This window comes from Seriola aureovittata, chromosome 9 (assembly GCF_021018895.1).
Source record: "Seriola aureovittata isolate HTS-2021-v1 ecotype China chromosome 9, ASM2101889v1, whole genome shotgun sequence".
NCBI lineage: Eukaryota > Metazoa > Chordata > Actinopteri > Carangiformes > Carangidae > Seriola > Seriola aureovittata.
The window spans coordinates 5,746,727-5,759,112 of NC_079372.1; the positions used below are offsets into that span (position 1 = coordinate 5,746,727).

A 12,386-nucleotide genomic window follows, 5' to 3' on the forward strand; every position below is an offset into this window, starting at 1 on the left:
ATAATGACAGATGCCAAAGAGAAAGAGAATTTGTAAAATTACCCGCCCTCTCCATTCCCGAATACCATTTCCGGAAGAGGACTTTATCACAAAAAGTGGCTGAATTTTCTGAGAATATTTTTACTAGGTCTAGCAGTTTCCTGACCAGCTTGTGTGCGAGTATTTCTCCAAACAGATATTCATAGCCACGCGGCAGTCTAGAGTCTTCTGTTGCGCCTTTTATTCTAATGGCATCAATTTCACCACATTTTTGACACCTGCACCCAGAGCTGACATGCATCGATGCATTCGACAATCACTGAATCAAGAGCTCCGTTGTACAATTATTCGGTCTGTATCCCAGCATGGGCCCGGAAGTTGTTTGGGATTCCCAGGTAAAGAAAAAAATCCCGGAGATGCTGTCGTCGCCTGGGAAAACAAACAGCTATCCAGACAATTAAAAAGGAAAACACCGATCGGTCGCCAGGTAAGGAAGAGGCTTGTGGACTTCACCGCGGCACTCGGTAAGATCATCCATTGGTTTTAATTTGGAAGTACGGCATGTTTTTGAGTAGTTGGTAGGGTGAATGCCATTTGTCGTGTGGTCGGGTGCCATAGCAACGGCTCATGGAGAAACATTGTATAGCCCAGGCCAGTTTGACGTGCCCGATGTTGGATGACAGCTGCGTTCATGCGGACAATTTGGACAGTGGCAACTCCTGCAACAAATTGCCGTTGTGTCTCGCCGCTGTCTCGCCCGTTCATGATCTGATATTGCTGTCAAAACGGACCAAATCCACCAGGCTGCTAAAACAAGTAGCCACGGATATATGGAGAAGCATGATAGTTATTTGAAAATTCATATGTTTCACTGCAGAGACGCCCATGTCGGGCAGAGAGGATTGTCAGGCAAGGGTCGGCGCTGGTGCGCGTCCCTTTTTTAATCGCCATGCCCTGGTGAGACTGGCGCGTCTCCCGGCTGCACCAGCGCCTGTTGCTCCCCATGCGCGGCCAATGCGAGGATATTAATTTTCCCTGCGATGTGTTGTCTCCGCCCCCTCTGCTCGCTCCACATTCGCCTCTGTCCACTGTTGTCATCCATTTCAGCAAAAGGTGTAGCAGTGTACATCTGGGTCTTCTCACTCTTTCTTTCCTCAACATCATGTTCAACAGGAAGTTAAATAAAGCATCACCTGCGCTGATCACATAAAATCAACATATTATATGTCTGAAGACGTTGTAACTCGGCACCTCCAGTGTAGTCTACACCTCACTTTGTTGTCGACTGTGGAATAATAGTGTTCTGTGTATCCTACAGTAAATGTTACCTATGGCACGGACACACGGGGATGGACAAAATAAAAGGAATAATCAACAATTTAATAAACTACAGCACTTAAATATAAACTATAATGTTAATCTCAATAAAATAAAATAAAATTCTACGTTTTGTGAAGCTAATAATGTATATTGATATATGTATGCATATTAATAATATAAATGATCTGAAAACTGCACAATTGATTATTCAAATAAACATATGCACCTTGGTGAGGGTAATGCATTATACAAAGCTTTCTAACTTGGATTTTTTAAAACCTGTATATAGTATAATATTGTATTAACTTCATGTCATGTTTATGTCATGTCATTTTATTGTTTTAGCATATACTGAATTTTGTTGAGATTACATCAAAGCTTCAAACCAAAGGTGGAGTTTGTGGTGGTGTTGCACCCAATTGCTTTTTAGTGTAAAGTGTTCCAGCTATTTTGTCCACCCCCTGTTTTAGCTCCTCCTTCAGCACTTTTGGCCATGGGCTCTCTATAAATGTGGGGCCTCTCACATTCATTTGTTGGCCACAGTGCAGAAGAGTCTACATGATACAGAAATAACAGGGCAGAACCTAAATCAACTCGATTAGTTTATTACAGTGAACTTATTCTTAGACACTTTGAGCCGAAAGCATATAGCTGTCAGTTTCCAAGCCTTATTCTTCTGCCAACAAACAGCTGCTAAGTATATTCCATATGGTGAGTATCGATGGTGTTACAGGCCATTTTCATATAACTAAGATTTGGAAAATGGAAAGCGTCGTTTTAAGAGATGATTATGAATGGGAAAAATAATATTTACCATCTGTTTTTAAATCATATTTCCGTAGGAATCTGGTGAAAGAATGAATGCTGATGACTGCAATGGGCGCTCATACGCACAAGGTAAGTTTATATATGAAGGAAAAACAACTATACATTTGTGTATACGGTCTCCAGACTTTAACTTTTACTTTAATAGCATGGGCATATTTGTGTTTCAGGTAATGGAGGAGAGTCATCAACGGAGCAGGATTTTTATGGCACGCTGCAGGGCCCTACAGCAAGATCTCCAAACAGTCAGCAGTCCTCACCGCACCGCTCCCTTAGTGGTCAGTTATCATTCCTTTGTTTCATTGTGACCGCATGGTCTGTGTAGAATTCTTCATTAAAACTATGTACGAAAGTAAATGTGTTTTTCCCTCATCCAGCAAACTCCATCAAGGTTGAGCTGTGCAGTGATGATGAGTCACCAGGTGCTCCACAGCCAGAGAACAGAGAGGCTGTGAGGGACGATAGCAGGAGGGATGACAGAGGGGAACCCATGGAAGAAGGGAGCGCAGAGTTCGCTGGAGCTGGAAGAGATAGAGGGAGCATTTACAGTGAGATGGCCAGTCCAAACTCTGCTTCACCAGGACCTATCCGCCTCCCTAACGGGAAGCTCCAGTGTGAGGTTTGTGGAATGATCTGCATTGGGCCCAACGTGCTGATGGTGCACAAGCGTAGCCACACAGGTGAGAGCAAGCTGAGGTGCTTATGCCAAGCATTATTACTAAATAAATAAATAAATGAAATACTTTAGATGAGTTACCTCTAAAATCCTCAGTCCATCCATGTGTTAACAGGTGAGCGGCCGTTCCAGTGTAACCAGTGTGGGGCTTCCTTCACCCAGAAGGGGAACTTGCTGCGTCACATCAAGTTGCATTCGGGAGAGAAACCTTTCAAATGTCCCACTTGCAACTACGCCTGTCGCCGGAGAGATGCCCTGGCTGGACATCTGCGCACACATACAGGTAATTCAGTGAGATTTATGTGCAATAACACAGAGCTAACACACAAAGACATATTCCATGAAGAGATTTTTCATCACTATACTTATTCAGTCATTGATCTTGGTTTTTCCGTAATAATGTTATTCCTTATTGTGACAAGGTATGATGTGTAGAACACAGGTAAGCAGTAGAAGTGGGGATTCATTAGAATGGTCCATTTCCCCGTTCTGTGAAACTCAAAGGAAATGGGTCCTCTTTACAAGAATTTACTGTATAATGACATTTACCATTGTATGAAAACAGGAAATCCTGTTGGTGCTTTCAATTTGTGAACACACATTCAATAGGTGTTCGCATACAGTCTAGGTAGTCGGTCTTGGTGGATCTCCATACGGTTAGTGGTTCATTTTCGAAGAAAAGATTCTTGTAAACTGGATTACAATGAAATGACGTCAGCCTTTCCGACGGCTTACTAAGATGGTACGTTGCGGTGAAGAGTTAGGCGTTTTTTCTGTCGTCACTGGCGAGCAACATAGAATAATTTCGGGAATTGTAAATCAATGGGGAAATCCATTCTCTCAGACATAGCCAATAATAAGTTTTTTTTTATTTTTTATTTTTTATTTAAAAACAACAATAAACATATAAATAAACAAGAACACTATGTCAGACAGTTTACACAGTATCTAATGTCTAGGGTGAAAGTTTGGCCCTTTGTCTTAGTGGGAAGAAATCACTTCGGAAAAATCAATATTTTTTCTTTGAATTTCAGTCTCTTCTCCAACGGTGGGCAAACCTTTTAAGTGCAGCTACTGCAGTCGCAGCTACAAACAACAGAGCACACTGGAGGAACATCTAGAGCGCTGCCATAGTTATCTGAAGAGCCTGGACCACCAGACAGCAGTCAACACACAGACAGCACAGGGTAGGTAACACATCACACAAACATGAGTGCACTAACCTTTACAGACAATAAGTTCCTATTCAAATATACAGAACAAAGCAAGTTTATTTATGCACATAATGAGTTACTTTTATATATTGATGACTAGGCGCTTTCTGTTTCCAGGTGAAGAGTCAGTAAATATGGAGATAATTACTAAACCTGCGCTCCAGCCATCCAATGAAAAAATCCAGTTTGCGGATAGACTGGCTATTAGTATCACCAAACGCAAGAGGACGACACCACAGAAGTTTTTGGGTGAGTTTTTTTTCCATAGTACAAATTTAAAAAGAGAGTTTACATACATACATATTCAATTGTTTTTATATTTACTTATTCAATTATATTGTAATGATATATTTCAGCTCAATAAGGAATGTTAAAGGTCATAAATAATAAGAACCTGGTCCGGCACCATAAGAACTTTGTCTGATATTATCAGCTGTCAGCGCAAGTCAGCCAAATGTCAAGATTCTTTTTCCAATTTGGAGAGACTGGGTTCATGTTGCAGCATGACACTGGGCCAGATAGAGCAGATGACGTCAGTAAAGAAGATCTAGAAGATCTTAATCATTGTTCATCACTTATATGTCATTTTCATAGGTGAAAAGCACATGCACCTTGACCTACCTGAAGCACCTTATGAATTGTCTTCTGGCTCTGAGAAGGAGGGGGACCTCATGAGCTCTCAGCCTTCTGGGGACTCCACTGGGCTGGCTGGTTCACGGCTCCACGGTGCTAGGGGTAAAAATGAGAACCATGAATCGTCTACACTGTCTCAGCTTCATCCTGCCTTCCTATCAGTTATGAGCTCCATCAACAGCAACGTGACTCCTCAGGGCCCCCGAGCCCATGGGGGAGGTGGGCTGGCGGCGATGTCTCTTGGGCTGGCTGGGAGGGAAGCGGGCGAGGGCCGTGTTGACCAACCCTCAGCCCATAGCCATACCACCTCGCCCAATGGCTGTCCCGACTCTACAGACACAGAGAGCACAGCAGAGGAGCAGAGCACAAGGGCTACAGCCCCAACAAGTACCTCCAACAATCATCACCTCCACTACCAAACCCCAGCACTGCCCCGCAGCCATCCAACTTCCAGCCCCAGCCAGGCCAAAGACTTGGACCCAGAGTGGGAGAGAGCGTGTCCTGTGCCCCCCACCACAGTAAAGAGAAGCTCTAGCTCACCCATTTCTTCCAGGGAGACCGTGCAGGTATTAGACAGGGATGGCAGGCCTGTGCGCTCCTTCTACTGCCGGCACTGCCGCATCATATTCCTGGACCATGTCATGTTCACCATCCACATGGGCTGTCACGGCTTCCGCCAATCGTTCGAGTGCAACATCTGTGGCCACCTCAGCCAGGACCGCTACGAGTTCTCGTCTCACATCAGCCGTGGAGAGCACCAGGTGGGCTGAGGAGAGGGTCTCGTGGCTGGATGAGGATAGGAGGTGACTGCTGCTCTCTAAAGTTGTGGGCTCACGTTTGTTCTGCACCAGATCAGTTGCTTTAAATCCCTAGTGTAAGTAAAAAAGATTTGTGGTTTTATTGTGAGAATATTTATGAACCTAAAGCAGTCGCAAGTGAAGAATCTTTTCACCTCACCATTTAAAATTTAGTGGAGGCAAATTACATTCTATGATTGATTGCACTCCCATATTAAGTCATCTGGCAAAACTACTGGTTTTGCTTCAAAAGTGCCTTCTTGGGGGATTTCCTCTTAACTCAAAAAACTGGAGGGCAGGGGAAACGGGACGGGACTGGTGCTCAAAAATTTTAACTAGCCATCTTTTCCTAAGTGATATAGTTAGCACTTTTGAGAGGTCATGCACACAGGCATTTAAGAAAAGCATGGCATGTACATTTAAAGAATTATATTTGGTATGCTTAGTATGCACTAAGACCTTTGTTTATCTGGTTGAGGAGGGTATTCTGTGTAGGGTGTCAGGGAAGCTTCATATGCACTGAGAGCTTTGTGCCTCTGGGTTTGGGAGGAGCTTTTGTCACAAACGAAGCACAGAAATGGATTGCCTTAACTCCTACAGTAGTATGCCGCTGTAGGAATACATATTGTTTACAGCATGGTTAAACAGTGTGTGAAGTCACCTCAGAAGAGAGAATATTTACAGCTGCACAGTGAGCAGACTATCAGGACAAAGCAAAATCATGAAGGAAGTGAACTTAAAAAACATTCACCTGAGGGTGAAAGAGGCATTCAGGGCTCAGATGTAAAATAGGTTTTTGGATGTTAAAGTGAGCCTTAGAAAACTGGTGCAGATCAGACCATGAGCCATGTAGTGTACAGCAAGAGCCTGACTGAGATGGCCCAGGGTGCTATGCCTATACAGGATTGCACTTTTAGGTTCCCTGCTTATATATGAACATCTTTGCCGACGCACTTGACGGCTTTACGATTTCTTTTCCTGTGATTGTTCTACTGCACTGATAAATCGCATAATACTCACAATAACTGATCCTCTAATTTGCAACACCAGTGAATTTTTAACGGAGCCGGCCTTCTACAGATTCCCACAGCATTGCACTGGTTCTGTGGTCTACATTCAAGTTTGCTGCAATGTGTGACAAAGATTTTAATATCAGTTCAACTAAAATTGTTTTTTTGTGGTTTTGCTCTCAGCAGGTGAGGCTGAGATTTTAAACAATTTCCATAATGTAAGTGAATTAACAAATGAATTATTTAAAGATTAATTAACAAATCAGTTTGGATCTGTTCAGTTATCACTTGTGATTATCTATTTAGTGTTGTTTGTTTCAGCCTTGGTGTATTTAATCAGCTATATTCCAAATCTTATCCAGCATATTCCTCAAGTCCATGAAATGTTACCTCCTGCTTCTTTATAGCACCCAAATACCTTATTGCTACAGTATGGTGAGTTATCTGATAATGTTAATATTGGGAACATGAATGAGACCAAACTCAGTATTCTTACTTGTTATCGTGGGTTTGCTGCTTCATAGTTTAACTTGATTTCCTTTAATCGCAGGCAAAAATGTACTTGAAACTGTTTGAGAAAAAAAAAGTAATCTAAAAATGCACTTGGTTTGATAAGTAGAGAAATGTGTGTGAATGGAATATAGCATGTGTGCTTGTCATTTTCTGCTTTTACCTGAATTGTGAGTTATTTTTGAAATGTGAAGTAATTTGAAGAAGTGAAAATGAGGCATGGGTTTTTGTCTCCTTGTGTGGACCTTTCAATGTTATAAAATATTTTGTGAATGATGTAACATGACAAAACACTTTACCTCAAAGTTAAAGATGTACAACTGCCTCATTATTTCAAAAAGTCATGTTGCTTTCCAAGATGTTCTTGCAGTTACAAATGCGTGCCCCTCGATATTCTCAAAACTTTTTACTGTCAATAAAGTTACGTTTATTGTAAAAGTGATGGCATCCACATATTTCTGCTTTTTAGCCACTGAAAATACATTAGCAGTTTTACACTGTGTAAAAATAACTGTAACAATGTGGCTAGAGATGAGAAATAATTTATTTAACAAAGACAAAAATCCTAAAATTCTACATCATCAGGTTTTGCAGGTAAAAACTCCCTACAGATATAGTTTAGACAATATTCCTTTAACTGTGCTTTATAAACTGCATTTAAAAGAACAATTTATAGTTGAGTAGAAAATATTGGAACACCATTTTATCAGATTTTGAATTTGTACAGCTATGTCTGTCCATCCATGTTAGATTTTAGGATGTAAAGAATTGACATTCAGGATCTGTGTACCTGCTTGTAATCTGGGAAATTTAGTTTCTTATTTGGAGAAAGGTCTGTTTCGTATATTACATTACTACCTGCTTCACTAAAAACATTCATAAAAATAAAATAAGTGGAGCAAATATTCAATTGTTACTTAGTGTGATTTAACAACATGTGCACAAATTCTGAAATTAAAGTATCTGCTTAATAATTTTAACATTTAGGCTCAACAATAACAATTGATGAGTTTGCTAAAGTTGGAAACCCCTTGATTCATAATGTACACACAAGTTTTTATGATTACATACCATCCTAAATCCTAATAATTCTATTTCAACTAACAAATGGCTGATTACAGCATAGGAAGATTAAATAATGCATCGTATGTGAGGACCACTTACAGATGCAGCTTTAAGGTGCAGGAAACTTCCTCTGGTGGAAATCCGTCTCACAGCCAAGTAGCACAGAACATACAGAGGCTTGAACATCAAACATAATAAATATATTAAACATACTATAAATATGAAGAAATACTAAAATCACCCTCCAAAGACCAGACAAGCTTGAGACTAGAGCCATCCATAAATGACCCTCTCATTCAGCACCATGTTCACATTTTAATTTTAATGCATAAGATAAGAAATGTTGATGACATATTTCCACACCCTATTTTCATTTTACATTTTTATAAAGAAAATTGCAATTTTCAAATTAGTGTCACAGAAAACACATAATGTAATTCATAAATCTCCAATAAAAAAGAAAAAGGCTATATATACTGTATGTACAGAACATAATGAATCACTATCTTAAATGATATTTAACATTTTTGCACTGTAATGAATGTTAAGACTTTAGCAATACGGTGTGTATTCCTTCTGAATAACATGTGAAATGGGTGTGTGTTGACAATGAGTAGAGCTAATCTGACAGTTAGACTACTTCATTTTTATGTGACCTTTGGGTCTATGTGACAGACCTTTGTTTTGTCTGTTTGAGGTTAGTGTTGACCTTTTTTCTCTCTGCAGTGGAAATCTGTGGGAAATCTGCTACTCCTACATACACATTCCAGGTGCAATTCAAAAAGTACATATATAAACTCTAATCCTACAGTGAATGACTACTGTTGGTTATCCACAAGCAGCAAAAAATCCCTGTCTTTATAAAGTCAAATTTATCTACATAGAGAATTCTTTCTTGCACACAAAGCAGGCTGCAGACAAGTGTGAGCCTCAGTGCACCCATCACCACCCTGATGAAGGCAAGATAACCAAAAACATGTAGTGGAGAAAGCATTGCATACTAAATAGAAGGCGTACGATGTGTTTTCATTTAGATAGACCGGGTATTCAGTTTTGTAACCCTTGACTGCATGTGCAATTCAAAACCACGCCTAGGTGCAACTGTGACTAGATTTTTTTTTTTTATTATTTCTTTTTTTATTTGCAGCCTTGATGTCAACAGCTCACAAAAACACCACATGATCGTCCACACCCAATGCACTGCCTCTTTACCATTTTTTCAGTCTGACTGTCAATGACAAACATGACAACTTGAGAAACGTGCATACTTGTGGTATGTGCAGCTTTTACACTTCTGAGGAAATAATCTGCTCACAATCCCTGTGTGAATATGCTGACTTGCAGATGTGAATTTACAAAGAATTGCCTACCACCTGTGTTCAACAGGAAGCTTTCAGAAGATACGCTGTTCTAATTGATTCTCTGATGTATTTGCTTTTTACATGTTTACCCGCACGCATCAATAATACATTATAGCTGGCTGTTTTCCAAGCATTGTATTTTTGAATGCATTTTCTCCTATTTTCAATATAACCACAGCTTTCCATTTATTTCATCCCAGTAATCACAGTGAACAATAAATTACTGTTGTTTGATGCTGCAATTAAAAGTTAAAAAAGGACAACTTTGAAAAGCCTTCCACGTGGTGCATTCAAGTGCTACGGTCAGGTCAGATATCCAAGAATTCAACTTGTTTGCCAAACAGATTTCCAAAGCAATGTTGTTGGAAATCTTATCCAGAAGGAAAAAATGCAGTCATGGACATGACGACATGAATAATCTCTAGTTTGGGATCACAAAGATTTTCACTTAAAACATCAACACAGAGCCTCAACTACCACATAATGATAATAACTTTGATTAAAGGACTTTGTGATAAATTAATAAATGTTGAAACAATTCAATTAATTACTAACTAAACAAATTAAATAACTTAATTAACTGATTATTCAATCAACAGAAAATTAATCATATACAACTTTTTATAGTCAATTAGCTGTTCATGTCAAAACATGCATTAACAGGGATGTAACCTGAAACAGGTCTGAGTGGAGGCGTACAACACAAGGAGGTAATTCTAGTATCTCTAGTATTCTAGTTCACAATGTGTCTGTGTCATCCACGTACCACAGCCAACACAGAACAGGGTGAATTTTATTTTACTCTCAGGTGGTCTGTCATCTACAGTAAATACAACCTTTGCAGCTAACAGATATTAAAAATTAGCCCTGTTTCCAATGTTAATGCAATGCTAATTTTTATTCAAGGAACTTAAAAAATAGAAACAAATCAAAAGGTTTGGGAACCCAACTAAGTCAGTACTTGGTAACCCCCACTTTGAGAAGATGTCACAGCAAATGAAAAAAGGAAAATGCAGAGACTGTCTGATGTTTATTTAGGGATTTCCCCCCACTCCTCCTGCAGATCACCATCTGAGATATTTTTAGTTCTGTGTTGCACACACAGCATGTTAAAGATCTACCCACAGATTTGAAATGATGTTCAAGTCAGGAGACTGTGCAGGCCGTTCCAGAAGCTTCAGTGTGTTTCTCGAAGTAGCCCCTGGTTGCTTTTGAGTCTGTTTTGGTTATTGTCCTGTTGTAGAAGCCAGGTTTCAGGTTTTTTGCTGATTGCAGGACATTTACATCCACATTTTGCTGATATTTAATGGAATCCATTCTTCCCTCTGTCTGTGCAATGTCACTGGCTGCTACACAACCTAAAAGCAGAATATTTCCACCCCTGTCACAAACTGGCTCAGAGTTCTGATAAAGAGGGAAGAAAAGCCCACATGCTTAAAAACCAAAGAACAAAAATAACTTAAGTAACTTAGTTACATAACTAAACCAGAATTGAACATGTTGAATCAGTAAAATCATATAATGTATGGATGAGTGAAAGTGTTGAGTGCAAAAATAACCAAACAAATGAAACAAACAAAGAAGGGATGTCGCTGAGGGGAGAGAGAGAGAGAGACAGGCTGAGCCAGCAAGCTTTTAAAGGGTTGCCCAGCCCACAGTCCAGGTGAACCACTTCTGGCTGGCAACCTCCATGTTTGCTTCCTGAGCTTCCAAAATTGGGTCTCTTGTACACAACTCTAAGAGTTCCTCAATCCTCCACCATATATGCCATGTTTCACCTAAGCAAAAAACAAGACAGTGTAAATCACCAATGGTAAGTTTAAACTTACAAAAACCCAGTTGCACAATGATCCAGTTGAACAAACAAACCCAAGTAGCCAAAAACAATGGAGTCAAAAAACCCCCGCCAACAAGAACAGAACAAACTGACTAACTCAACCCCTGTTTTCAGGCAGCTACCAGGAAGAAGGTACCAGCGGGAGAAACCAGTGGGACTTGAAAGCACCTACTATGCAGCCACCCCCAGCACCCCACAGATGTGAACCTGAGCATATAGCTCTACTCACTTTCACAGCCACTCAAATGATACCTTAAGTGGAACATGATTAACCTACCAGGGGGAAAGACTCCTAACAAGGGCTACAGTAAATGCCAACCACTGACATGACCAAAACTGGATCAAAACTGAGCACCACAAACAAAAAGCTCTCTCTAATCCCTCCTCTAACAAAGCATCAAACTAGCATGTGTATTTCTCCCCATAACAGAATGTCAAACCCAATAAAGAGTGTATTTAACCAATGCCACTTACCAAAACAAAGAGGTCAACCATGTTCAACCAAGTTCTAGGCCTTAATGAATGGACACCCCCATTATATAATGAACATACAACATTACTGAATGGGTTTGGTGATGCCGGACGAGCCCCCATTTTATCACCAACTGGCTCAGAAATAATTTATTTAAATAACTTATTTAAATTAAACCAGAACAGGACATGTTGAATCAATAAAATCAGTAATGTAATCTAATGCATGGATGAGTAAAAATGTAGAGTGCAAAAATTAACAAAACAAATGAAACAAACAAAGAAGAGATGTTGCTGATGACAGTCACTAGGAACTCAAGTACTGGCCAAGTACTTGAGTTCCTAGTGACTGTCATCAGCATGATTAAGGGGTTGAATTTACTTCTTTTCACTGAAAAAAATCAATCAAATAAGGCATTTGCTGTATATTAACTGTGTCTTCCACTGAGGTCTGCAATAAGCTGATAAGCAGCAACTCACTCTTACCTGGCCTCAGTCATGTCCTACACGGTGGCAGCACCGACCATGTGGCTGATGTTCATGAGGATGATGTTTTGGACAGTCTTGGCACACGGTGGTCACTGGTCAGAGCAGGTGAGGCGGAGAGCCTGAACACGATGCCTACCGCCGTTACGTTAGTCTCCATGGTCGTCAACAAACATCCCGTTGTCAACCGTGAAACCAGCCA

At 40.2% G+C, this 12,386-nt stretch overlaps 1 protein-coding gene and 1 long non-coding RNA gene across 5 annotated transcripts; one reads left to right on the forward strand and one right to left on the reverse strand.

The window, feature by feature from the left end:
- ikzf4 (IKAROS family zinc finger 4) lies at nucleotides 1-7,876 on the forward strand. 4 transcript variants are annotated; one of them, XM_056384541.1, is made up of 8 exons: nucleotides 1-466; nucleotides 2,142-2,196; nucleotides 2,295-2,402; nucleotides 2,502-2,804; nucleotides 2,916-3,083; nucleotides 3,835-3,987; nucleotides 4,132-4,263; nucleotides 4,609-7,876. In XM_056384541.1, exons 1-8 carry the CDS (start codon nucleotides 275-277, stop codon nucleotides 5,415-5,417), a joined length of 1,920 nt encoding a protein of 639 aa, XP_056240516.1. In that variant the 5' UTR covers nucleotides 1-274; the 3' UTR covers nucleotides 5,418-7,876. The 4 variants fall into 4 exon arrangements, with proteins under 4 accessions (XP_056240516.1, XP_056240518.1, XP_056240517.1 ...); XM_056384543.1 differs by having other exon boundaries at nucleotides 349-503; XM_056384542.1 differs by lacking the exon at nucleotides 1-466 and adding an exon at nucleotides 532-2,010.
- LOC130174587 (uncharacterized) lies at nucleotides 2,541-12,276 on the reverse strand. Its single transcript, XR_008828608.1, has 4 exons — nucleotides 12,185-12,276; nucleotides 4,636-4,743; nucleotides 2,882-3,067; nucleotides 2,541-2,645 (listed from the first exon to the last, which is right to left on the reverse strand). It is a non-coding gene; the product is annotated as an uncharacterized LOC130174587 (long non-coding RNA).
- Nucleotides 12,277-12,386: the final 110 nt, after the last annotated feature.